At 49.6% G+C, this 26,708-nt stretch overlaps 1 protein-coding gene across 5 annotated transcripts in view; it reads right to left on the bottom strand.

Moving 5' to 3' along the window:
- Positions 1 to 22,926: 22,926 nt before the first annotated feature.
- Positions 22,927 to 26,708, bottom strand: part of LOC147107862 (uromodulin-like 1) — a 125,321-nt gene continuing 121,539 nt past the window's right edge. For all 5 annotated transcript variants that reach the window (XM_086007227.1, XM_086007229.1, XM_086007230.1 and 2 more), the window contains one exon: positions 22,927 to 26,545. In XM_086007227.1, coding sequence (XP_085863353.1) covers positions 26,358 to 26,545 — 188 coding nt within the window. In that variant the 3' untranslated portion in view covers positions 22,927 to 26,357. The remainder of the gene's footprint in view (positions 26,546 to 26,708) is intronic.

Below are 26,708 nucleotides of genomic sequence, written 5' to 3'. Positions count from 1 at the left end.
TGTCAATTAGGGTCTGTAGGGTGAAGATATGATCGGATGTTCTATAGTTTGGCAGGAATCCAATTTGGCTTTTACTCAAGACATTGTGCTCCTCAAGGAAGTTTATAAGTCTTTTGTTTATGATGCTACAGAATACCTTCCCCAGGTTACTGTTTACACAGATGCCTCGATAGTTGTTTGGGTCGATTTTGTCCCCACTTTTGTATATGGGCGTTATGAGTCCTTTGTTCCAGATATCAGGGAAATAACCGACACTCAGAACCAAGTTGAAGAGTTTTAGGATAGCCAGTTTCATTTTGTTGTCTGTGTGTTTAATCATCTCGTTTAGTATGCCGTCTGTCCCGCAGGCTTTTCCTGGTCGCAGGTCCTTGAGTTTTTCAAGAAGTTCTTTTTCTGTTATTATGGCGTCCAGCGGGTTTTGGTTATCTTTTATGGCCATTTCTAGCTTTTCCAGTTTTTTGCATATTTGGTGTTGCTCTGGTCTTAGTGTTTTTTTCTGGTATAATTTTTCAAAGTGGTTTACCCATGTGTCCCCATTTTGAATGGCCAAATCGTCGTGTTGTTTTTTGTGTAGTGTTTTCAAGTTTTCCCAGAAACAATTGGAATCAATGGATTCCTCCATGGAGTTGAGTGTATTCTTAATATATTGCTCTTTTTTGGTTCTGAGTGTGTTTCTGTATTGTGTTAGTGTCTGACAATAAGTAAGGCGTAGTTCCTCGTTTTCTGGATGTCTGTGTTTTTGGTTTGATATTTTTCTAAGTTTTTTCCTCATGTTATGGCAATCTCGGTCAAACCATTTTTCATAGTTTTTTGTTTTGGGTTTGTTCTTGCGAGCTTTCAAGTTTGCATTTGTTGCCAAATTATCAAAAATATTGTTTAGTTTACTAACTGCCCGGTTTACGCCTTCTTTATTGTGAGTGTATATGTTATCCAGAAAGGTGTCTAAGAGAGCTTGAGTTGATGCATAGCAAACACTGACACACTCCCAGAGACCCCCCCGCAAATACTGACACACTCCCAGACACACCCCGCAAATACTGACACACTCCCAGAGACCCCCCGCAAATACTGACAGACTCCCAGAGACCCCCCCGCAAACACTGACACACTCTCAGAGACCCGCGCAAATACTGACACACTCCCAGACACCCACCCGCAAATACTGACACACTCCCAGAGACCCCCCCGCAAATACTGACACACTCACAGAGACCCCCGCAAATACTGACACACTCCCAGAGACCACCCTGCAAATACTGACACACTCCCAGACACCCGCCCGCAAATACTGACACTCTCCCAGAGACTCCCCCGCAAATACTGACACACTCACAGAGACCCCGGCAAATACTGACACACTCCCAGAGACCCCCCCGCAAATACTGACACACTCCCAGAGACCCCCCCGCAAATACTGACACACTCCCAGAGACCCCCCGCAAATACTGACACACTTCCAGAGACCCCCGCAAATATTGACACACTCCCAGAGACCGCCGCAAATACTGACACAATCCCAGAGACCCCCCCGCAAATACTGACACACTCCCAGAGACCCCCGCAAATACTGACACACTCCCAGAGACCCCCCGCAAATATTGACACACTCCCAGAGACCCCCGCAAATATTGATACACTCCCAGGGACCCCCTGAAAATATTGACACACTCCCAGGGAACCCCTGCAAATATTGACACACTCCCAGAGACCCCCTGCAAATATTGACACACTCCCAGGGACCCCCTGTAAATATTGACACACTCCCAGAGACCCCCCGCAAATACTGACACACTCCCAGAGACCCCCCCGCAAATACTGACACACTCCCAGAGACCCCCGCAAATTCTGACACACTCCCAGAGACCCCCGCAAATACTGACACACTCCCAGAGACCCCCCCGCAAATACTGACACACTCCCAGAGACCCCCGCAAATACTGACACACTCCCAGAAACCCCCCCGCAAATACTGACACATTCCCAGAGACCCCCCCGCAATTACTGACACACTCCCAGAGACCCCCCCACAAATACTGACACACTCCCAGAGACCTCCCCGCAAATACTGACACAATCCCAGAGACCCCCCCGCAATTACTGAGCCACTCCCAGAGACCCCCGCAAATACTGACACACTCCCAGAGACCCCCCGCAAATACTGACACACTCCCAGAGACCCCCCCACAAATACTGAGACACTCCCAGAGAATCCCCGCAAATACTGACAAAACTGCAGAGACCCCCGCAAATACTGACACACTCCCAGAGTCCCCCGCAAATACTGACACACTCCCAGAGGCCCCCCTGCAAATACTGACACACTCCCAGAGACCCCCGCAAATACTGACACACTCCCAGAGACCCCCGCAAATACTGACACACTCACAGAGACCCCCGCAAATACTGACACACTCCCAGAGACCCCCAAAAATATTGACACACTCACAGAGACCCCCGCAAATACCGACACACTCCCAGAGACCCCCGCAAATACTGACACACTCCCAGAGACACCCCGCAAATACTGAAACACTCCCAGAGAACCCCCCGCAAATACTGACACACTCCCAGAGACCCCCCCGCAAATACTGACACACTCCCAGAGACGCCCCGCAAATACTGACACACTCCCAGAGACCCCCCCAGCAAATACTGAAACACTCCCAGAGACCCCCGCAAATACTGACACACTCCCAGAGACCCCCGCAAATACTGACACACTCCCAGAGACACCCCCGCAAATACTGACACACTCCCAGGGACCCCCGCAAATACTGACACACTCCCGGAGACCCCCGCAAACACTGACACACTCCCAGAGACACCCCGCAAATACTGACACACTCCCGGAGACCCCCCCGCAAATACTGACACACTCCCAGAGACCCGCCGCAAATACTGACACACTCCCAGAGACCCCCCCGCAAACAATTACAATTTACAATTTTTTACAATTTAAATCGCTTTATTGGCATGATAAGTTACATCTTATGTTGCCAAAGCATCAAAATACATTTATGGTTCAGCACATAAATGCAGTTCTATTCATACAGTGTATAAACAGGTATATCCCTGAGTGTATAAATATACATTCGCATTGTTTATATATATTTTTTTCTTAGCTTACTGGTTGTCCCTCTGTTCATGGCAAGCTGCAACATAGTGCGCCGCCAGCGTTACACAGCTTCTCTCCTCTCCCAGTAGGAATGGGAGTTTTTGGTTGTCATTCAGATTTCTGAAATCAGGGCATATTTGTGAGAATTTTTGGTAGAAATTCTCCCTGATGCCCTGATATTTTCCACAAGCTGTGAGGAAGTGCATCTCTGTCTCCACCACTCCCTGACTGCAGTGAGAGCATATCCTGTCCTCTCTTGGCAGCCTGGTCTGCCTGTGTCTGCCTTTTTCGATCGCTAGGCTATGTTCGCTAAGTCTGTACCTTGTCAAGGTTCTTCTCAGTTTGTTATCCTTTACCATGGTCAGGTAATCAGCTATGTTGTATTGTCTGTTTAGGGCCAAGTAGCAATTGAGTTTGCTTTGGGTTTTTGTTGTTTCTGCCCAATATGTCAGATATTTTTCCTTTTGCTTAGCGACGATTGTGTTGGGTCGAATTCTTTGTGTTACCCTGTCACTGTCCTGGGGCTGGTTATTGTTAGTATTGTTAGTAGTTACTTCACTGAGTCCCAGGACTAGTTGACTGAGGGTATTCTTCTTTATGGTCAGCTCTTGGCATTTCAGGGCGTCGTAGTGATAGCATTGGGGATTGCTCATTTGTAGGTGATTCCAAAATTTGGTGGCTCTTTTTTGGATAGTGATTATTAATGGATATTGGCCTAGTTCCGCCCTGCATGCATTGTTTACTGTTTTCCTTTGAGTCCGGAGGATACTTTTACAGAATTCTGCATGTAGGATCTCAATTGGGTGTTTGTCCCATTTTGCAAATTCTTGTTGAGTTAGCGGTCCCCATACCTCACTGCCATAGAGTGCAATTGGTTCAATTACTGATTTGAAAATTTTGAGCCAAATGCTAATTGGGATTTCTATTTGGATTGATTTTTTGATGGCATAGAAAGCCCTTCTTGCTTTCTCTTTCAGTTCATTCACAGCCAGTTTGAAGTTTCCCGTAGAACTGATTTTTAAGCCCAAGTATGTGTAGTTAGTGGTTTGTTCAATTTTGGTTGTTCCTACTGTGAAATTTATTTTGGGTCCCTGATGTTTGGATCTTTGCTGGAACACAAGGACTTTGGTTTTTTGGGGATTTATTGTCAGGGCCCAAGTCTGGCAGTACCACTCCAGCAGGTCCAGGTTTTGCTGTAGCCCCTCTTTAGTAGGTGACAGCAGAACCAGGTCGTCTGCATAGAGGAGGAATTTAACCTTGGATTCATATAGGGTGAGGCCGGGTGCTGTAGATTGTTCAAGTAGTTTTGCCAATCCATTTATGTAAATATTAAAGAGTGTCGGTGAGATTGGCGAGCCCTGCGTCACCCCCCGCCCCTGTGGGAAGTATTTTGTTTGTTTGTCTCCAATTTTAACTGCACATTTGTTGTTTGTATACATTGATTTAATTACATCATATGTTTTCCCTCCTACCCCACTTTCGATAAGTTTCAGGAATAAACCGTCATGCCAGATGGAGTCGAAAGCCTTCTGGAAATCTACAAAGCATGCGTAGATTTTGCTTTTGTTATTGTGAACGTGTTTGTCAATTAGGGTCTGTAGGGTGAAGATATGATCGGATGTTCTATAGTTTGGCAGGAATCCAATTTGGCTTTTACTCAAGACATTGTGCTCCTCAAGGAAGTTTATAAGTCTTTTGTTTATGATGCTACAGAATACCTTCCCCAGGTTACTGTTTACACAGATGCCTCGATAGTTGTTTGGGTCGATTTTGTCCCCACTTTTGTATATGGGCGTTATGAGTCCTTTGTTCCAGATATCAGGGAAATAACCGACACTCAGAACCAAGTTGAAGAGTTTTAGGATAGCCAGTTTCATTTTGTTGTCTGTGTGTTTAATCATCTCGTTTAGTATGCCGTCTGTCCCGCAGGCTTTTCCTGGTCGCAGGTCCTTGAGTTTTTCAAGAAGTTCTTTTTCTGTTATTATGGCGTCCAGCGGGTTTTGGTTATCTTTTATGGCCATTTCTAGCTTTTCCAGTTTTTTGCATATTTGGTGTTGCTCTGGTCTTAGTGTTTTTTTCTGGTATAATTTTTCAAAGTGGTTTACCCATGTGTCCCCATTTTGAATGGCCAAATCGTCGTGTTGTTTTTTGTGTAGTGTTTTCAAGTTTTCCCAGAAACAATTGGAATCAATGGATTCCTCCATGGAGTTGAGTGTATTCTTAATATATTGCTCTTTTTTGGTTCTGAGTGTGTTTCTGTATTGTGTTAGTGTCTGACAATAAGTAAGGCGTAGTTCCTCGTTTTCTGGATGTCTGTGTTTTTGGTTTGATATTTTTCTAAGTTTTTTCCTCATGTTATGGCAATCTCGGTCAAACCATTTTTCATAGTTTTTTGTTTTGGGTTTGTTCTTGCGAGCTTTCAAGTTTGCATTTGTTGCCAAATTATCAAAAATATTGTTTAGTTTACTAACTGCCCGGTTTACGCCTTCTTTATTGTGAGTGTATATGTTATCCAGAAAGGTGTCTAAGAGAGCTTGAGTTGATGCATAGCAAACACTGACACACTCCCAGAGACCCCCCCGCAAATACTGACACACTCCCAGACACACCCCGCAAATACTGACACACTCCCAGAGACCCCCCGCAAATACTGACAGACTCCCAGAGACCCCCCCGCAAACACTGACACACTCTCAGAGACCCGCGCAAATACTGACACACTCCCAGACACCCACCCGCAAATACTGACACACTCCCAGAGACCCCCCCGCAAATACTGACACACTCACAGAGACCCCCGCAAATACTGACACACTCCCAGAGACCACCCTGCAAATACTGACACACTCCCAGACACCCGCCCGCAAATACTGACACTCTCCCAGAGACTCCCCCGCAAATACTGACACACTCACAGAGACCCCGGCAAATACTGACACACTCCCAGAGACCCCCCCGCAAATACTGACACACTCCCAGAGACCCCCCCGCAAATACTGACACACTCCCAGAGACCCCCCGCAAATACTGACACACTCCCAGAGACCCCCGCAAATACTGACACACTCCCAGAGACCCCCCGCAAATACTGACACACTCCCAGAGACCTCCCCGCAAATACTGACACACTCCCAGAGACCCCCCCGCAAATACTGACACACTCCCAGAGATCCCCCGCAAATACTGACACACTCCCAGAGACCCCCCGCAAATACTGACACACTCCCAGAGACCCCCCGCAAATACTGACACACTCCCAGAGACCCCCCGCAAATACTGACACACTCCCAGAGACCCCCGCAAATACTGACACACTCCCAGAGAGCCCCCCGCAAATACTGACACACTCCCAGAGACACCCCTGCAAATACTGACACACTCCCAGAGACCCCCCCGCAAATACTGACACACTCACAGAGACCCCCGCAAATACTGACACACTCCTAGAGACCCCCAAAAATATTGACACACTCACAGAGACCCCCGCAAATACCGACACACTCCCAGAGACCCCCGCAAATACTGACACACTCCCAGAGACCCCCCGCAAATACTGAAACACTCCCAGAGAACCCCCCGCAAATACTGACACACTCCCAGAGAACCCCCCGCAAATACTGACACACTCCCAGAGACCCCCCGCAAATACTGACACACTCCCAGAGACCCCCCCAGCAAATACTGAAACACTCCCAGAGACCCCCGCAAATACTGACACACTCCCAGAAACCCCCGCAAATACTGACACACTCCCAGAGACACCCCCGCAAATACTGACACACTCCCAGGGACCCCCGCAAATACTGACACACTCCCGGAGACCCCCGCAAACACTGACACACTCCCAGAGACCCCCCGCAAATACTGACACACTCCCCGAGATCCCCCCGCAAATACTGACACACTCCCAGAGACCCCCCGCAAATACTGACACACTCCCAGAGACCCCCCGCAAACACTGACACACTCCCAGAGACCCCCCCGCAAATACTGACACACTCCCAGACACACACCGCAAATACTGACACACTCCCAGAGACTCCCTGCAAATACTGACACACTCCCAGAGACCCCCCCGCAAACACTGACACACTCTCAGAGACCCCCGCAAATACTGACACACTCCCAGAGACCACCCTGCAAATACTGACACACTCCCAGACGCCCGCCCGCAAATACTGACACACTCCCAGAGACCCCCCCGCAAATACTGACACACTCACAGAGACCCCCGCAAATACTGACACACTCCCAGAGACCCCCCCGCAAATACTGACACACTCCCAGAGACCCCCCGCAAATACTGACACACTCCCAGAGACCCCCGCAAATACTGACACACTCCCAGAGACCCCCCCGCAAATACTGACACACTCCCAGAGACCCCCCGCAAATACTGACACACTCCCAGAGACCCCCCCGCAAATACTGACGCTCTCCCAGAGACCCCCCGCAAATACTGACACACTCCCAGAGACCCCCGCAAATACTGTCACACTCCCAGAGACCCCCCGCAAATACTGACACACTCCCAGAGACCCCCCCGCAAATACTGACACACTCCCAGAGACCCCCCGCAAATACTGACACACTCCCAGAGACCCCCCAGCAAATACTGAAACACTCCCAGAGACACCCGCAAATACTGACACACTCCCAGAGACCCCCGCAAATACTGACACACTCCCAGAGACACCCCCGCAAATACTGACACACTCTCAGGGACCCCCGCAAATACTGACACACTCCCGGAGACCCCCGCAAACACTGACACACTCCCAGAGACCCCCCGCAAATACTGACACACTCCCGGAGACCCCCCCGCAAATACTGACACACTCCCAGAGACCCCCCGCAAATACTGACACACTCCCAGAGACCCCCCGCAAATACTGACACACTCCCAGAGACCCCCCCGCAAATACTGACACACTCCCAGACACACCCCGCAAATACTGACACACTCCCAGAGACCCCCCGCAAATACTGACAGACTCCCAGAGACCCCCCCGCAAACACTGACACACTCTCAGAGACCCCCGCAAATACTGACACACTCCCAGAGACCACCCTGCAAATACTGACACACTCCCAGACACCCGCCCGCAAATACTGACACACTCCCAGAGACCCCCCCGCAAATACTGACACACTCACAGAGACCCCCGCAAATACTGACACACTCCCAGAGACCCCCCCGCAAATACTGACACACTCCCAGAGACCCCCCCGCAAATACTGACACACTCCCAGAGACCCCCCGCAAATACTGACACACTCCCAGAGACCCCCGCAAATACTGACACACTCCCAGAGACCCCCCCGCAAATACTGACACACTCCCAGAGACCCCCCTGCAAATACTGACACACTCCCAGAGACCCCCCCGCAAATACTGACACACTCCCAGAGATCCCCCGCAAATACTGACACACTCCCAGAGACCCCCCGCAAATACTGACACACTCCCAGAAACCCCCCCGCAAATACTGACACACTCCCAGAGACCCCCCGCAAATACTGACACACTCCCAGAGACCCCCGCAAATACTGACACACTCCCAGAGACCCCCCCGCAAATACTGACACACTCCCAGAGACCCCCCTGCAAATACTGACACACTCCCAGAGACCCCCCCGCAAATACTGACACACTCCCAGAGACCCCCCGCAAATACTGACACACTCCTAGAGACCCCCGCAAATACTGACACACTCCCAGAGACCCCCCGCAAACACTGACACACTCCCAGAGACACCGCAAATACTGACACACTCCCAGAGACCCCCCGCAAACACTGACACACTCCCAGAGACCCCCCGCAAATACTGACACACTCCCAGAGAACCCCCGCAAATACTGACACACTCCCAGAGACACCACCCGCAAATACTGACACACTCCCAGAGACCCCCCCCGCAAATACTGACACACTCCCAGAGACCCGCCCGCAAATACTGACACACTCCCAGAGACCCCCGCAAATACTGACACACTCCCAGAGACCCCCGCAAATACTGACACTCTCCCACAGGCCCCCCCCGCAAATACTGACACACTCCCGGAGACCCCCGCAAATACTGACACACTCCCAGAGACCCCCGCAAATACTGACACACTCCCAGAGACCCCCCCGCAAATACTGACAAACTCCCAGAGACCCCCGCAAATACTGACACACTCCCAGAGACACCCCCGCAAATACTGACACACTCCCAGAGACCCCCGCAAATACTGACACACTCCCAGAGACCCCCTGAAAATATTGACACACTCCCAGAGACCCCCTGCAAATATTGACACACTCCCAGGGACCCCCTGGAAATATTGACACACTCCCAGAGACCCCCGCAAATTCTGACACACTCCCAGAGACCCCCGCAAATACTGACACACTCCCAGAGACCCCCGCAAATACTGACACACTCCCAGAAACCCCCCCGCAAATACTGACACACTCCCAGAGACGCCCCCGCAAATACTGACACACTCCCAGAGACCCCACCGCAAATACTGACACACTCCCAGAGACCCCCCCGCAATTACTGAGACACTCCCAGAGACCCCCGCAAATACTGACACACTCCCAGAGGCCCCCCCGCAATTACTGAGACACTCCCAGAGACCCCCGCAAATACTGACACACTCCCAGAGACTCCCCGCAAATACTGACACACTCCCAGAGACCCCCCCGCAAATACTGACACACTCCCAGTGACCCCCCCACAAATACTGAGACACTCCCAGAGACCCCCCCGCAAATACTGACAAACCTGCAGAGGCCCCCGCAAGTACTGACACACTCCCAGAGTCCCCCGCAAATACTGACACACTCCCAGAGACCCCTGCAAATACTGACACACTCCCAGAGACCCCCCTGCAAATACTGACACAATAATACAATACAATACAAATCGCTTTATTGGCATGATAAGGTACATCTTATGTTGCCAAAGCATCAAAATACATTTATGGTTGAACACATAAACGCGGTTCCATTCATACAGTGTATAAACAGGTATATCCCTGAGTTTATAAATATACATTCGCCTTGTTTATATATACTCTTGTCTTAGTTTACTGGTTGTCCCTCTGTTCATGGCAAGCTGTAACATAGTGTGCCGCCAGTGTTACACAGCTTCTCTCCTCCCCCAGTAGGAATGGGAGTTTTTGGTTGTCAGTCAGATTTCTGAATTCAGGGCATATTTGTGAGAATTTTTGGTAGAAATTCTCTCTGATGCCCTGATATTTTCCACAGGCTGTGAGGAAGTGCATCTCTGTCTCAACTACTCCCTGACTGCAGTGAGAGCATATCCTGTCTTCTCTTGGCAGCCTGGTCTGCCTGTGTCTGCCTTTTTCGATCGCTAGGCTATGTTCGCTAAGTCTGTACCTTGTCAAGGTTCTTCTCAGTTTGTTATCCTTTACCATGGTCAGGTAATCAGCTACGTTGTATTGCCTGTTTAGGGCCAAGTAGCAATTGAGTTTGCTTTGGGTTTTTGTTGTTTCTGCCCAATATGACAGATATTTTTCCTTTTGCTTAGCGACGATTGTGTTGGGTCGAATTCTTTGTGTTACCCTGTCACTGTCCTGGGACTGGTTATTGTTAGTATTGTTATTAGTTACTTTATTGAGTCCCAGGACTAGTTGACTGAGGTATTCTTCTTTATGGTCAGCTCTTGGCATTTCAGGGCGTCGTAGTGATAGCATTGGGGGTTGCTCATTTGTAGGTGATTCCAAAATTTGGTGGCTCTTTTTTGGATAGTGATTATTAATGGGTATTGGCCTAGTTCCGCCCTGCATGCGTTGTTTACTGCTTGCAAATACTGACACACTCCCAGAGACCCCCGCAAATACTGACACACTCCCAGAGACCCCCACAAATACTGACACACTCCCAGAGACCCCCCCGCAAATACTGACACACTCCCAGAGACCCCCGCAAATACTGACACACTCCCAGAGACCCCCGCAAATACTGACACACTCCCAGAGCCCCCCCGCAAATACCAACACACTCCCAGCGACCCCCGCAAATACTGACACACTCCCAGAGCCCCCCCGCAAATACTGACACACTCCCAGAGACCCCCGCAAACACTGACACACTCCCAGAGACCCCCCCGCAAATACTGACACACTCCCAGAGACCCCCGCAAATACTGACACACTCCCAGAGACCCCCGCAAATACTGACACACTCCCAGAGAACCCCCACAAATACTGACACACTCCCAGAGACACCCCCACAAATACTGACACACTCCCAGAGACCCCCGCAAATACTGACACAATTCACAATTCACAATTCAAATCGCTTTATTGGCATGATAAGTTACATCTTATGTTGCCAAAGCATCAAAATACATTTATGGTTTAGCACATAAACGCAGTTCTATTCATACAGTGTATAAACAGGTATATCCCTGAGTGTATAAATATACATTCGCATTGTTTATATATATTCTTTTCTTAGTTTACTGGTTGTCCCTCTGTTCATGGCAAGCTGTAAAATAGTGTGCCGCCAGTGTTACACAGCTTCTCTCCTCTCCCAGTAGGAATGGGAGTTTTTGGTTGTCACTCAGATTTCTGAAATCAGCGCATATTTGTGAGAATTTTTGGTAGAAATTCTCCCTGATGCCCTGATATTTTCCACAGGCTGTGAGGAAGTGCATCTCTGTCTCCACCACTCCCTGACTGCAGTGAGAGCATATCCTGTCCTCTCTTGGCAGCCTGGTCTGCCTGTGTCTGCCTTTTTCGATCGCTGGGCTATGTTCGCTAAGTCTGTACCTTGTCAAGGTTCTTCTCAGTTTGTTATCCTTTACCATGGTCAGGTAATCAGCTATGTTGTATTGTCTGTTTAGGGCCAAGTAGCAATTGAGTTTGCTTTGGGTTTTTGTTGTTTCTGCCCAATATGTCAGTTATTTTTCCTTTTGCTTAGCGACGATTGTGTTGGGTCGAATTCTTTGTGTTACCCTGTCACTGTCCCAGAGACCCCCGCAAATACTGACACACTCCCACAGACCCCCGCAAATACTGACACACTCCCAGAGACCCCCGCAAATACTGACACACTCCCAGAGACCCCCCCGCAAATAATGACACGCTCCCAGAGACCCCCGCAAATATTGACTCACTCCCAGAGACCCCCTGAAAATATTGACACACTCCCAGAGACCCCCTGCAAATATTGACACACTCCCAGGGACCCCCTGGAAATATTGACACGCTCCCAGAGACCCCCTGCAAATATTGACACACCCCCAGGGACCCCCTGTAAATATTGACACACTCCCAGGGACCCCCTGTAAATATTGACACACTCCCAGAAACCCCCTGCAAATATTGACACACTCCCAGAGACACCCTGCAAATATTGACACACTCCCAGGGACCCCCTGTAAATATTGACACTCCCAGAGACCCCCGCAAATTCTGACACACTCCCAGAGACCCCCGCAAATACTGACACACTCCCAGAAACCCCCCCGCAAATACTGACACACTCCCAGAGACCCCCCCGCAAATACTGACACACTCCCAGAGACCCCCCCGCAAATACTGACACAGTCCCAGAGACCCCCCCGCAAATACTGACACACTCCCAGAGACCCCCGCAAATACTGACACACTCCCAGAAACCCCCCGCAAATACTGACACACTCCCAGAGACCCCCCCGCAATTACTGAGACACTCCCAGAGAGCCCCGCAAATACTGACACACTCCCAGAGACCCCCCCGCAATTACTGAGACACTCCCAGAGACCCCCGCAAATACTGACACACTCCCAGAGACCCCCCGCAAATACTGACACACTCCCAGAGACCCCCCCGCAAATACTGACACACTCCCAGTGACCCCCCCACAAATACTGAGACACTCCCAGAGACCCCCCCGCAAATACTGACAAACCTGCAGAGACCCCCGCAAGTACTGACACACTCCCAGAGTCCCCCGCAAATACTGACACACTCCCAGAGACCCCTGCAAATACTGACACACTCCCAGAGACCCCCCTGCAAATACTGACACACTCCCAGAGACCCCCGCAAATATTGACACACTCCCAGAGACCCCCGCAAATACTGACACACTCCCAGAGACCCCAACAAATACTGACACACTCCCAGAGACCCCCCCGCAAATACTGACACACTCCCAGAGACCCCCGCAAATACTGACACACTCCCAGAGACCCCCGCAAATACTGACACACTCCCAGAGCCCCCCCGCAAATACCGACACACTCCCAGCGACCCCCGCAAATACTGACACACTCCCAGAGCCCCCCCGCAAATACTGACACACTCCCAGAGACCCCCGCAAATACTGACACACTCCCAGAGACCCCCCCGCAAATACTGACACACTCCCAGAGACCCCCGCAAATACTGACACACTCCCAGAGACCCCCCCGCAAATACTGACACACTCCCAGAGACCCCCGCAAATACTGACACACTCCCAGAGACCCCCCACAAATACTGACACACTCCCAGAGACACCCCCACAAATACTGACACACTCCCAGAGACCCCTGCAAATACTGACACACTCCCAGAGACCCCCGCAAATACTGACACACTCCCAGAGACCCCCGCAAATACTGACACACTCCCAGAGACCCCCGCAAATACTGACACACTCCCAGAGACCCCCGCAAATACTGACACACTCCCAGAGACCCCCGCAAATACTGACACACTCCCAGAGACCCCCCACAAATACTGACACACTCCCAGAGACACCCCCACAAATACTGACACACTCCCAGAGACCCCCGCAAATATTGACACACTCCCAGAGACCCCCGCAAATACTGACACACTCCCAGAGACCCCCCCGCAAATACTGACACACTCCCGGAGATCCCCCCGCAAATACTGACACACTCCCAGAGACCCCCGCAAATACCGACACACTCCCAGAGCCCCCCCGCAAATACTGACACAATCCCAGAGACCCCGGCAAATACTGACACACTCCCAGAGACCCCCCCGCAAATACTGACACACTCCCAGAGACCCCCCCGCAAATACTGACACACTCCCGGAGATCCCCCCGCAAATACTGACACACTCCCAGAGACCCCCGCAAATACCGACACACTCCCAGAGACCCCCGCAAATACTGACACACTCCCAGAGACCCCCCGCAAATACTGACACACTCCCAGAGACCCCCGCAAATACTGACACACTCCCAGAGACCCCCCCGCAAATACTGACACACTCCCAGAGACCCCCGCAAATACTGACACACTCCCAGAGACCCCCGCAAATACTGACACACTCCCAGAGACCCCCGCAAATACTGACACACTCCCAGAGACCCCCCACAAATACTGACACACTCCCAGAGACACCCCCACAAATACTGACACACTCCCAGAGACCCCCGCAAATACTGACACACTCCCAGAGACCCCCGCAAATATTGACACACTCCCAGAGACCCCCGCAAATACCGACACACTCCCAGAGCCCCCCCGCAAATACTGACACAATCCCAGAGACCCCGGCAAATACTGACACACTCCCAGAGACCCCCCCGCAAATACTGACACACTCCCAGAGACCCCCCCGCAAATACTGACACACTCCCGGAGATCCCCCCGCAAATACTGACACACTCCCAGAGACCCCCGCAAATACCGACACACTCCCAGAGACCCCCGCAAATACTGACACACTCCCAGAGACCCCGGCAAATACTGACACACTCCCAGAGACCCCCGCAAATACTGACATACTCCCATAAACCCCCGCAAATACTGACACACTCCCAGAGACCCCCCGCAAATACTGACACACTCCCAGAGACCCCTGTAAATACTGACACACTCCCAGAGACCCCTGTAAATACTGACACACTCCCAGAGACCCCCGCAAATACTGACACACTCCCAGAGACCCCCCGCAAATTTTGACACACTCCCAGTGTAAGATTCTTAAAATTCACAGATCCCCCAAAGCTAGAAGAAAACCCTAAGGAAAATGACTTTGGACCCTTTCTAAATATGTTTCAGGATGATGAAATAAAAAGGCATGTTTGGACCTGTACAGGGAAAAAAGGCTGCAACAGGAAATGGGATCAACCTCTGTAAAGACAGTTTGGATATTGGAGTAAATCAAATTGTCTGGGGAACTGTGTAACCTCAATTCATCCCAACAATCGATCCACGAAGGAGCAGTCCCCACCCAAAACACAGGACCCATCCAAAACATGCATAATGCAAATCACCTCACCAACCTACATAGAAATCTCAGGCTCAGACAGGATACTCGAAACCTGAATATAACTATGACAAAGAACTAGGCGATCAACAACTCAATGACTAAACAGTACAACATCCTGAAACCATTCTTCCCATTTTTTTAATCAAGTTACCTTAACGAGCCCGCCCAAATCAAACAATAAACCGGGACTGATTTGGCGCGCAGATTAGGAGGCCCCAATTAGTAAAATTAAAAGCCTGTTTTCTAAAGAAAAAAAACTCCAGAAGTTCGAGACAACTCAAGAAGTTCTCTCTCAGAAAGCTCGCCCCAGAAGCAACACATAAGAGAAACCGAAACATCAAACGGGGCAGCATTCTACCGTATACCCAAGTTCAACAGCTTCAGTGACACAGGACATCATCAGATACCCCGGCCCCGATTTTAGGGCAGCTGTCGGGCGGCTTTTCATGCGGCCGTGGTCCGAAAATCGCATAAAAAGCGGGTCGGGAAACCCCCGCCTGATTCCCCGCCCCGTCCAACTTTCGGACTGCCGTTTCCCCGCACCCCGCTTCAGTCCCGCCCGCCGCTGGCGGGACTGCTCGTCGGAGCACTAATCAGCAATGATCACCTTGTTAAGTGCGATTTTCCGGCGCCGTTGCGACTTTGGGGCTTTCCCCACGTGAAACACGCCTGCGGGGAACTCCGCCGATGAGAGCTGGCGTGAAACCAGTTGGCTTGCTGAGGGCTGAAGACATTTAAATAGGCAGCCTTTGCAGGCTGCAGGACCTTGTTAACCAAGGCTTGGGGGAACTTTTTGAAGCCTTAGGAGCAGCTGCAGAATGTTGGAGCCTCACACACTTCTCCAGTGTGAGCTCCTGGGAAGCCCCTTTCACCACTGTAACTCAGGACCTCCTCAACCAACGCATCTGCCAGAAGCATGGGAGGCCTTTGGTACCTTCCCTTCCTGGCATTAGAGGATCTCCGACAGCAGAGGAGACTGGAGCAACACCAGCAACAGCAACACCAGCCGCACCAGCAGGAGCGGCAGGTTGCGGCTCAGCCACCTGGGGCAGCACAGGCCAGAAGGGGCCAGCACATGGAAGGCCGTCGGCGCAGGAGATACCCCCCAAACAGGGTCTACAGACACAGGGTCAGCTACCTCAACATGACTGAGCAACAGTGCCAGAGGCGGCTCCGACTTTCGCGAGAGGCTGTGACTGACATCTGCGCAATGCTGCAGCAAGACCTGGAGCCCAGAGCAACAGGTCCACACTACTTGCCAGTGACCATCAAAGTCACCACCGCACTCAACTTTTATGCCTCAGGCTCCTTCCAGGGATCAGCAGCAGACATCAGCGGCATCTCACAGGCGGCTGCACACACTTGCATCACGCAGGTCACCGATGCCCTCTTTGCCCTCGCGCACAATCACATCCATTTCACCCGGGATCGCGCAAGTGTGAGGGCGCGAACACGTGGATTCGCAGAGCTGGCAGACTTTCCAAGGGTGCAGGGTGTCATTGACTGCACACATGTGGCCCTTAGGGCACCCCACCGCAATCCAGGAGTTTTTGTCAACCGCAAGGGCTTCCACTCCCTTAATGTTCAGCTGGTGTGTGACCACAAGAAGGTGATTTTGCACGTTTGTGCCAAGTACCCTGGCAGCTGCCATGACTCCTTCATACTGCGCGAATCTACTGTGCCTCCGCTATTCAGTCCACCAAACGAACTTCAAGGATGGCTCCTTGGAGACAAGGGATATGCCCTGCGCACTTGGGTAATGACGCCATTGAGGAGACCAGTCAGCGAAGCTGAGGAGCGCTACAACTCCAGCCACATGACCACCAGATGCATAATCGAGCAAACCATCGGTTTGCTGAAGATGCGCTTCAGATGCCTCGATAGATCAGGTGGAGCCCTACAGTACTCATCAGCCAAGGTCTCCAAAATCATTGTGGTATGCTGTGTGCTTCACAACATGGCACAGCGTCGTGGCTTGCAGATTCCGCAGGACCAAGAGGCTCCTCACAGAGCCGCCTTGGATGAGGATGATGCTGAGGATGATCCTGAGGAGGAGGAGGAGGAGGTCGGAAACGAGCATCCTGCAGAGGCCTGCCAACCAGCGGCACCAGTGCGCGAGAACATTGCTGGGCGGAATGCAAGGAACGCACTCATCCTGGCCAGATTTGCGTAGTCTGATACATCAAACACTGCAGCCTCACTGCTTCTGAACTGACCATGGACATTGGCCCATGCCTGCACTTACCAACAACTTTGACCAGTTTGCAGTCATCTGCAATTTATCCTAAGGCCTCTATGTGACATCCACATTCGCCAAATGACAGACGCCATAACTGCAGCAGCTGGCAACATAAAGTTTATGTACAGGAAAATGATGCCATTAAAACTACTTACAAGACTGGATGGTGTAATAGTTATGTGAATGTGAGCATTGAGAGAGACGGAATGGGTAAGGGTGCATGGATGTGACTGTGAAGTGGGATGTGGAAGAAGAGATTGCTAAAGCTGAGTGCTGTTGGGGAAAGGCAATGGGGATGAGGTTGAGGGTGATGGAAACTTCATACTTGCTTTCCCTGTGCGGTGAAGGTCATGGAAGCGCTTCCTGCACTGCAGCTAGGTGCGACGGGTGACATCCAGAGAGTTTACCCCTGCTGCCCCCTCCATCCAGGCAGCTGTGGACTCTTTGGGAGGCCTCTTCCTCCCTGAGCGAGGGTAGAGGACCTCCCTGTGGGCCCTTACCCCATCCACCAAGGTCTGCAATGACGTCTCGTTTAATTTGCCCGCAACTCGGCCTCTGCCGCGGGCAGCAGCTGGTGCAGGCTCCTCTGCCATTGTGCAAGAGTGGTTGAGAAGCCTGCAGAGGTGGAGAAGCTTGCTGGACACTTTGAAAGCACCACAAATGATGACATCATAGTGTGGGGATTTCTGACTCGATTTAGACAATTAGCAAGGCTTCCCACATGCTGGGAATTAATTGGCCAATTGAGGGAAAATTGCGTGGGGCTGGCTGACACTTTTTTATGTGTGTCAGAAACCCCACATTCGGGGAAATCCGACCATTTCCCACACAAGCCGAAAATCGGGCCCCCCGTGTCAACAAGAGCCTTATGAAACTACCAACAAAGTATTACCACCAACCAATCCGGTAAACACAGAAACATAGAAGATAGGAGCAGGAGTAGGCCATTCGCCCCCTCGAGCCTGCTCCGCCATTCAATGCGATCATGGCTGATCATCCAATTTCAGTACCCGGTCCCTGCTTTCTCCCCATACCCCTTGATCCCTTTAGCCTTAAGAAATATATCCAACTCCTTCTTGAATATATTTAATGAATTGGCCTCTACTGCCTTCTGTGGTAAAGAATTCCACAGGTTCACCACTCTCCGGGTGAAGAAATTCCTCCTCATTTCTGTCCTAAATGGCTTACCCCTTATCTGTAGACTGTGACCCCTGGTTCTGGACTCCCCGACCATCGGGAACATTCTTCCTGCATCTAGTCAGTCCAGCCCTAATATTGAGCCACCGCGACCAAAGAAAAACTCAGGAGAAAAAACGAAGATTCGAAAGTTTCCACTCTAGTAAGTTTCCAAATTAGTAACAATACTGTGGAGGAGGAATTCCTGGAGTGTTTACGGGATGGTTTCCTGGACCAATATGTCGAGGAACCAACCAGAGATCAGGCCATCTTAGACTGGGTATTATGTAACGAGAAAGGATTAATTAGCAATCTTGTTGTACGAGGCCCCTTGGGTCGGAGCGATCATAATATGATCGAATTCTTCATTAAGATGGAGAATGAAGTAGTTGACTCAGAGACAAGGGTCCTCAATTTAAATAAAGGAAACTACGATGGTCTGAGGACCGAGTTGGGTAGGATTGAGTGGGGAATGGCGCTCAAAGGGTTGATGGTGGATAGGCAATGGCAAACATTCAAAGACCGAATGGATGAGCTACAGAATTTGTTCATCCCAGTTTGGCATAAAAATAAAACAAAAAAGGTGACTCAACCGTGGCTAACAAGGGAAATTAGGGATAGCATAAGATCCAAGGAGAGGACATATAAATTGGCTAGAAAAAGCAATAATCCTGAGGATTGGGAGCAGTTTAGGAGTCAACAAAGGAGGACAAAGGGATTAATTAAGAAAGGGAAAATAGAATATGAGAGTAAGCTTTCAGGGAACATAAAAACTGACTGTAAAAGCTTTTATAGATATGTGAAGAGAAAAAGATTGGTGAAGTCAAGCGTAGGTCCCTTACAGTCAGAATCAGGGGAATTTATAATGGGAAACAAGGAAATGGCAGACCAACTAAATACATACTTTGGTTCTGTCTTCACAAAGGAGGACACAAATAACCTCCCAGAGATGCCGGGGAACATAGTGTCTGATGAAAGAGAGGAACTGAAAGAAATCAGTATTTGTAGGAAAATGGTGTTAGGAAAATTGATGGGACTGAAGGCCGATAAATCCCCAGGGCCTGATGGTCTACATCCCAGGGTACTTAAGGAAGTGGCCCTAGAGATAGTAGATGCATTACTGGTCATCTTCCAGAACTCGATAGACTCTGGAACGGTACCCATGGATTGGAGGGTAGCTAATGTTACCCCACTATTCAAAAAAGGTGGTAGAGAAAAAGCGGGGAATTATAGACCGGTAAGCCTGACATCGGTAGTGGGGAAAATGCTAGAGTCTATTATAAAAGATGTAATAGCAGAGCACTTGGAAAGCAGTGATAGGATCGGACAAAGTCAACATGGATTTACAAAAGGTAAATCGTGCTTGACTAATCTACTGGAATTTTTTGAGGATGTAACTGGTAAAATAGATAAGGGAGAACCAGTGGATGTGGTGTATTTGGACTTTCAGAAGGCTTTCGATAAGGTCCCACATAAGAGATTAGCATGCAAAATTAAGGCACATGGGATTGGGGGCAAGGTATTGACTTGGATAGAGAACTGGTTGGCGGACAGAAAGCAAAGAGTTGGAATAAATGGGTCGTTTTCCGAGTGGCAGGCAGTGACTAGTGGGGTACCGCAAGGATCGGTCCTAGGACCCCAGCTGTTCACAATATATATTAATGATCTGGACGAGGGAATTGGATGTAATATCTCCAAATTTGCAGACGACACAAAGCTGGGCGGGAGGGTAAGCTGCGAGGAGGATGTCGGGAAACTCCAGTACGATTTGGACAGGTTGGGTGATTGGGCAGAAACATGGCAAATGCACTATAATGTGGATAAATGTGAGGTTATCCACTTTGGTGGCAAAAACAGGAAGGCAGATTATTATTTGAATGGCAATAGATTGGGAGAAGGGGAAGTGCAAAGAGACCTGGGTGTTCTTGTGCACCAGTCGCTGAAGGTAAGCATGCAGGTGCAGCAGACGGTTAAGAAGGCAAATAGTATGTTGGCTTTCGTAGCAAGAGGGTTCGAGTACAGGAACAAGGATGTCTTGCTACAGTTGTACAGGGCCTTGGTGAGACCGCACCTTGAGTATTGTGTGCAGTTTTGGTCACCTTACCTGAGGAAGGACGTTCTTGCCATGGAGGGAGTGCAGTGAAGATTCACCAGGCTGATACCTGGGATGGCAGGAATGACGTATGAGGAGAGATTGTGTCGATTTGGCTTATACTCACTGAAGTTTAGAAGATTGAGAGGGGATCTCATCGAAACCTATAAAATTCTGTCAGGTCTGGACAGACTAGATGCAGGAAGGATGTTTCTGATGGCTGGGGAGTCCAGAACCAGGGGTCATAGTCTAAGGATAAGGGGTAAGCCATTTAGGACTGAAATGAGGAGGAATTTCTTCACCCAGAGAGTGGTGAACCTGTGGAATTCTCTGCCACAGAGGGCGGTGGAGGCTAGTTCATTAAATATATTCAAGAAAGAGTTGGATATAATTCTTGAGGCTAAAGGGATCAAGGGATATGGGGAAAAGGCAGGGACAGGGTACTGAATTTGGATGATCAGCCATGATCACATTGAATGGCGGAGTAGGCTCGAAGGGCCGAATGGCCTACTCCTGCTCCTATCTTCTATGTTTCTATGTTTCTACAATCTATTCCTGACTTACCCCGGGTAAGATTTTTACTTAAAAGGAACTCTAAACCCTATCTCTACCGAAGAAAAGTGGATACTCAGCCCATAGATCCAAAACGCACCCTACCGCATCAGCGGACTCGCGAAGACTGACCAGCAGATATTCGAAGTTCTCTACCATGTACGGGGTATGGCAGACACCGACCAACACATCCAGCGTACCCCAAAACCACGAACCAGCTCAACTGTCAAGGATTCCTTTTGGTGAGCATTATCCCTGGTCCTCTAGAGTCCAACTTAGCTAGGAAGTGGGATTGGGAGGGGTGAGGTATTTTTCTACTGTATTTTCCCTCGTATGTATCAAAGTGTTCCCCATTTTTATTAGAGTAGAAGATTGCTGTGTTATATTTTCTTTCTTGAATAAAGATCAAAGTTTCTTGCACCAAAACCAGTTGTATGCTGCACTTTTGTCACAACCCCTAAATAAGCCCAAGGTCTAGAATCAAGGGAGTGGGAGTGATTCGAACCACTCAGAAGTCAGAGGGGAAGCTGACCCACACACCACCCCTACACCAGGGACCCCCTGCAAATATTGACACACTCCCAGAGACCCCCGCAGATATTGACACACTCCCAGAGACCCCCTGAAAATATTGACACACTCCCAGGGAACCCCTGCAAATATTGACACACTCCCAGAGACCCCCTGCAAATATTGACACACTCCCAGAGACCTCCTGCAAATATTGACACACTCCCAGGGACCCCCTGCAAATATTGACACACTCCCAGAGACCCCCTGCAAACATTGACACACTCCCAGGTACCCCCTGTAAATATTGACACACTGCCAGGGGCCCCCTGTAAATATTGACACACTCCCAGGGACCCCCTGTAAATATTGACACACTCCCAGGGACCCCCTGCAAATATTGACACACTCCCAGAGACCTCCTGCAAATATTGACACACTCCCAGGGACCCCCTGTAAATATTGACACACTCCCAGAGACCCCCTGCAAACATTGACACACTCCCAGGTACCCCCTGTAAATATTGACACACTCCCAGGGACCCCCTGTAAATATTGACACACTCCCAGGGACCCCCTGCAAATATTGACACACTCCCAGAGACCCCCCGTAAATACTGACACACTCCCAGAGACCTCCTGCAAATATTGACACACTCCCAGACACCCCTACAAATACTGACACACTCCCAGAGAACCCCTGCAAATATTAACTCACTCCCAGAGACCTCCTGCAAATATTGACACACTCCCAGAGACCCCCTGAAAATATTGACACACTCCCAGGTACCCCCTGTAAATATTGACACACTCCCAGGGACCCCCTGTAAATATTAACACACTCCCAGGGACCCCCTGCAAATATTGACACACTCCCAGGGACCCCCTGCAAATATTGACACACTCCCAGGGACCCCCTGTAAATATTGACACATTCCCGGGGAACCCCTGTTCTAGCTTCTGAAAGAAGAATTATTTACCCAAATAACACAGTGCCATCATATGCAGAAAATATTGTTTTATTGGCATAGAGCAACAAAAATAACGTGCTAGTAAGACGACACATACAGAATAAATATAGAATACATAATTCTCAAGACGCTGTGCTCGCTCCGTAGCTGGCCTATGCCGACAGAAATCTGATGGCAACAAGGATCCCGTGGGATTCCCTTCACGGAATCCCACAGGTCCCTAGATCCCAGTTGGAATTGGGAATTGGTTTGTGCTAATTTTGCCCATAGCAACTTGGCATGAAAACCAAAAAAAAACCAAAAAATCCTACATTGAAGCAAAACGGAATAATTAAAGGCCTCGAAACTGGATCTCGCACAAAATCAGCCAATGAGGCCGGCAGCAGCTCCAGGGCAAATTGATCCCTCAGCTTTCAATTGCTTATTACTGCTGAGCCCAGAGACAGCTCGCCGGTCTGGGGGATGTGCGGGGAGAGAAGAGCAAAATCGGCCCACCGGCCGAGGTCATTATGAAAGTCCGGGGCTGCGGGGGGAGTGGTGGAAGGGAGAGGGATTCAGGAGGCGAGTGAGTGACAGCTGGCAGTGGCCTGTGAATTTAATATGGAGCCACAAGGCGCACTCCAACAGACCTATTTGCCAAAGTTCTGTGAAAGAGCAGGACCTCTCACAGCACACTCCATTTCATTCATTTTGAAAGAAAGACTTACATTTATATAGCACCTTTCACGACCACCGAACGTCTCAAAGCGCTTTACAGCCAATTAAGTACTTTTGAAGTGTAGTCACTGTTGTAATGTGGGAAACGCAGCAGACAATTTGCGCACAGCAAGCTCCCACAAACAGCAATGTGATAATGACCAGATAATCTGTTTTTTGTGATGTTGTTTGAGGGATAAGTATTGGCCCAGGACACCGGGGAGAATTCCCCTGCTCTTCTTCGAAATAGTGCCGTGGGATCTTTTACGTCCACCTGAGAGAGCAGACAGGGCCTCGGTTTAACGCCTCATCCGAAAGACAGCACCTCTGACAATGCAGCACTCCCTCAGCACTGCACTGGAGTGTCAGCCTAGCTTTATGTGCTCAAGTCCCTGGAGTGGGACTTGAACCTACAACCTTCAGAGGTGAGAGTGTTACCCACTGAGTCACAGCTGACACTTCTGCAATAAAAATCCCTCCCAATTTTCACCCCTTCGCTCCTGAAGGCACAGCTGGGGTCCGATTCCCTCGGCACCAGTCGCTCTCCACTACCTCGCCCGTTCTTCATGTAGAAACTTAAACAGTCCTTAGGCTACTGGACCATGTGGTGCATCACAGTAGACCCCGATCCTGTTCATTAAGACAGTAATCAGAGTGTGACCCCCCTCCCCCCACATCCCCTCATGGGTGGTAACGCAAATCGTAGTGACACTTCATGAAGTCCGCTGAAGAGTTCACTCCACACATAAAGGGGCGATTTTAACCCTTTCCGCCCATGGGTAGTTAAAATTGCCCGTGGGACTCACCCACCGGCGTCCCATTCGGATCCCACAAAAAGCAATTTTAACCCACTCTGCTGAGCAGGTGAGAAGGACACCCACCAGAAACCAGCGGGGTCCTTCTTTAAATATGCAGGTCGCACTCTGATGACATCATTGGGACCGAACTACCATTTTAGCCATGAGCCTAAGCAGGGAAGCATTTGTAGTATTCCTGCCAGACGACCCATGAGCAGAAGCCAAAAGAGGTAAGCTTTTTTCTTACTTTCCTTGGTGTGCCTGGAGGAGCAAGAATGCATCTCCGGGCCCCAAAAGGATGGTTTCGGCCTCCCCTGCCCTGGACTGCCTCTTCCCCTCACCGCACCCCTCCCCCACCCCCGACTGACTTACCCAAGTGCCTGGGACCATTCTCTCAGGCCTCGAAGTTGGCCTTCAGCCACCTGACATTGCATTCCCACCCAACATCTCTCTGCCCCTTCCTGACGATATTTGGGCGGGAAACTGATCGGGATGAGGCCCAGGAGTTAAAATCTCCCGGGGGTCACACTGCCGAGGTCAGCTGCATATAGTGACACCATTATTCCCGGCCAGTATGGAGGTGATTGGGTAATTCTCCCGTCAATCACGTCTGGAGACCGCACTGCTATAAGTGAATGGGATTGAATTTACACACATTTGTAAGTAACTATTCTCCACTCCCTGCATTTTTCTGGAGAAATAATCCTGCTTTCATTGGAAGACTTTTCTGTAGTTTCGGTCATGAGTTCTGTTTGCTGTAGTTCGCATTGACTCTTTTTAAATAGACTCTGTTCAGTCAATAGACTGCTGCAGTACCTTCACCTTCTCATTATGTTTTAATTTGAAGCTCTTAATAGTTTTTTTTTTTAAAGGAGTATACAGCATCTTCTTTGCCTGTCTAGTTTCATATTCCGGAGATTTAAGGAAGCCGTTCAGCTGGTGTTAATGCTAAGCGCGGTGGGCAGTCAAACTGGAGTGTCTAAACTTTAAATAAAGGATATGCATACACACGGGTTTGGTGAGTGAGTGCACAGGGTACATAAATCAGCAGAACACAAAGGAAATAAAAAACAATAAACCCGCCCATGCTGTTAAACATCTATTTGTGGGTGTGTGACACCTCTTCGTGCAATTTGAACTAATATATGATTGGCATTTTGACCTAATTAGCAGTGCATTTAAAATATCTATGATTTCAGGAAAGGCATACGATTAACTGATCCACTCATGTCTGTTCTTGTCACGGTAAGTGGGAGTAAGATGGTTATTGTGTACTGAGCATGCCTTTTATTGTGATTTCTGCGAAATGTGTAAATATGGTTTCTTTTCATTTGCTTAATTCCCCTTCCCTTTTGGTATTGGCACTGAAATGTCGCTGTCTTTTAGAGGGTTTTAAATGACAAGGAAACCTGTTGACATCTGTATGGTTAATTTATTCCTTTCGACCTGTAACCTTAACGATCAGGTTCAACAACAATAACTTGCTTTTATATGACATCTTTGACATAGTAAAACACCCCGAGGCGCTTCAGTGGAAGGTGACAAGACAAAAGTTGACACTGAGTCACGTGGGGAGATATTAAGGCAGGTGGCCAAAAGCTTGGTCAAAGAGCTAGGTTTTAAGCAGCATCTTAAAGGAGGAGAGAGAAGTGGAGAGGTTTTGGGAGGAAATTCTGGAGCTTAGGACATTGGCAGCTGAAGGCACGGCCGCCAATGGAGTGTGGAGCGATGAAAGAGGCCAGAATTGGAGGAGCGCAGAGATCTCGGAGGGTTGTAGTGGTGGGGTCTGCACCCCTTCCCTCACAACCATGTTAAAAGAGACAAATTAAATTATTCAGCCTTCCTTTTGCAAAATGGCAAAAAGTAATTGGGTTTCCGACTAACGTACTGATAAATGAACGACACAATCACTGTGGCCCTGCCGCCAAAGGCATGGGCAGTGTGCAATCCTCGTTACTATTCCTGTATCATCAGTAGTTATCGAAAGCCTGGTAGTTCTGGCCATCGGGCTGGATGGTGAAGCTCCGACCCCACCTGGTGTATAAGGTCACCACAACCGCAGTTATTACCACAAGCGTCAGGCAAAGGAGAATTCCGAGTGCGACCACGGCCCTCACTGCTGAGCTATTTTCATCCAGCTCAACCACAGGTCCACCGTCTGTTAGAAGATAAAAGCGCAAAATTCCCAGTCAGCAGCTTAGTGATATCAGCACTATTTTCAGTTAGACAATTGTTCCAGAAAGACAGGTTTGGAAAGAATTTAATTACAGCGACGCATTAATTAATGTTGGTATTGAATCGGTTAAAAACGTAAACTTAAT

This window comes from Somniosus microcephalus, chromosome 14 (assembly GCF_052327205.1).
Source record: "Somniosus microcephalus isolate GS21.2 chromosome 14, FLI_Smic_1.0, whole genome shotgun sequence".
Taxonomy (NCBI): Eukaryota; Metazoa; Chordata; class Chondrichthyes; order Squaliformes; family Somniosidae; genus Somniosus; species Somniosus microcephalus.
Note: the sequence above shows the minus strand (reverse complement) of the source record. Positions and strands in the feature narration are given on the sequence as shown.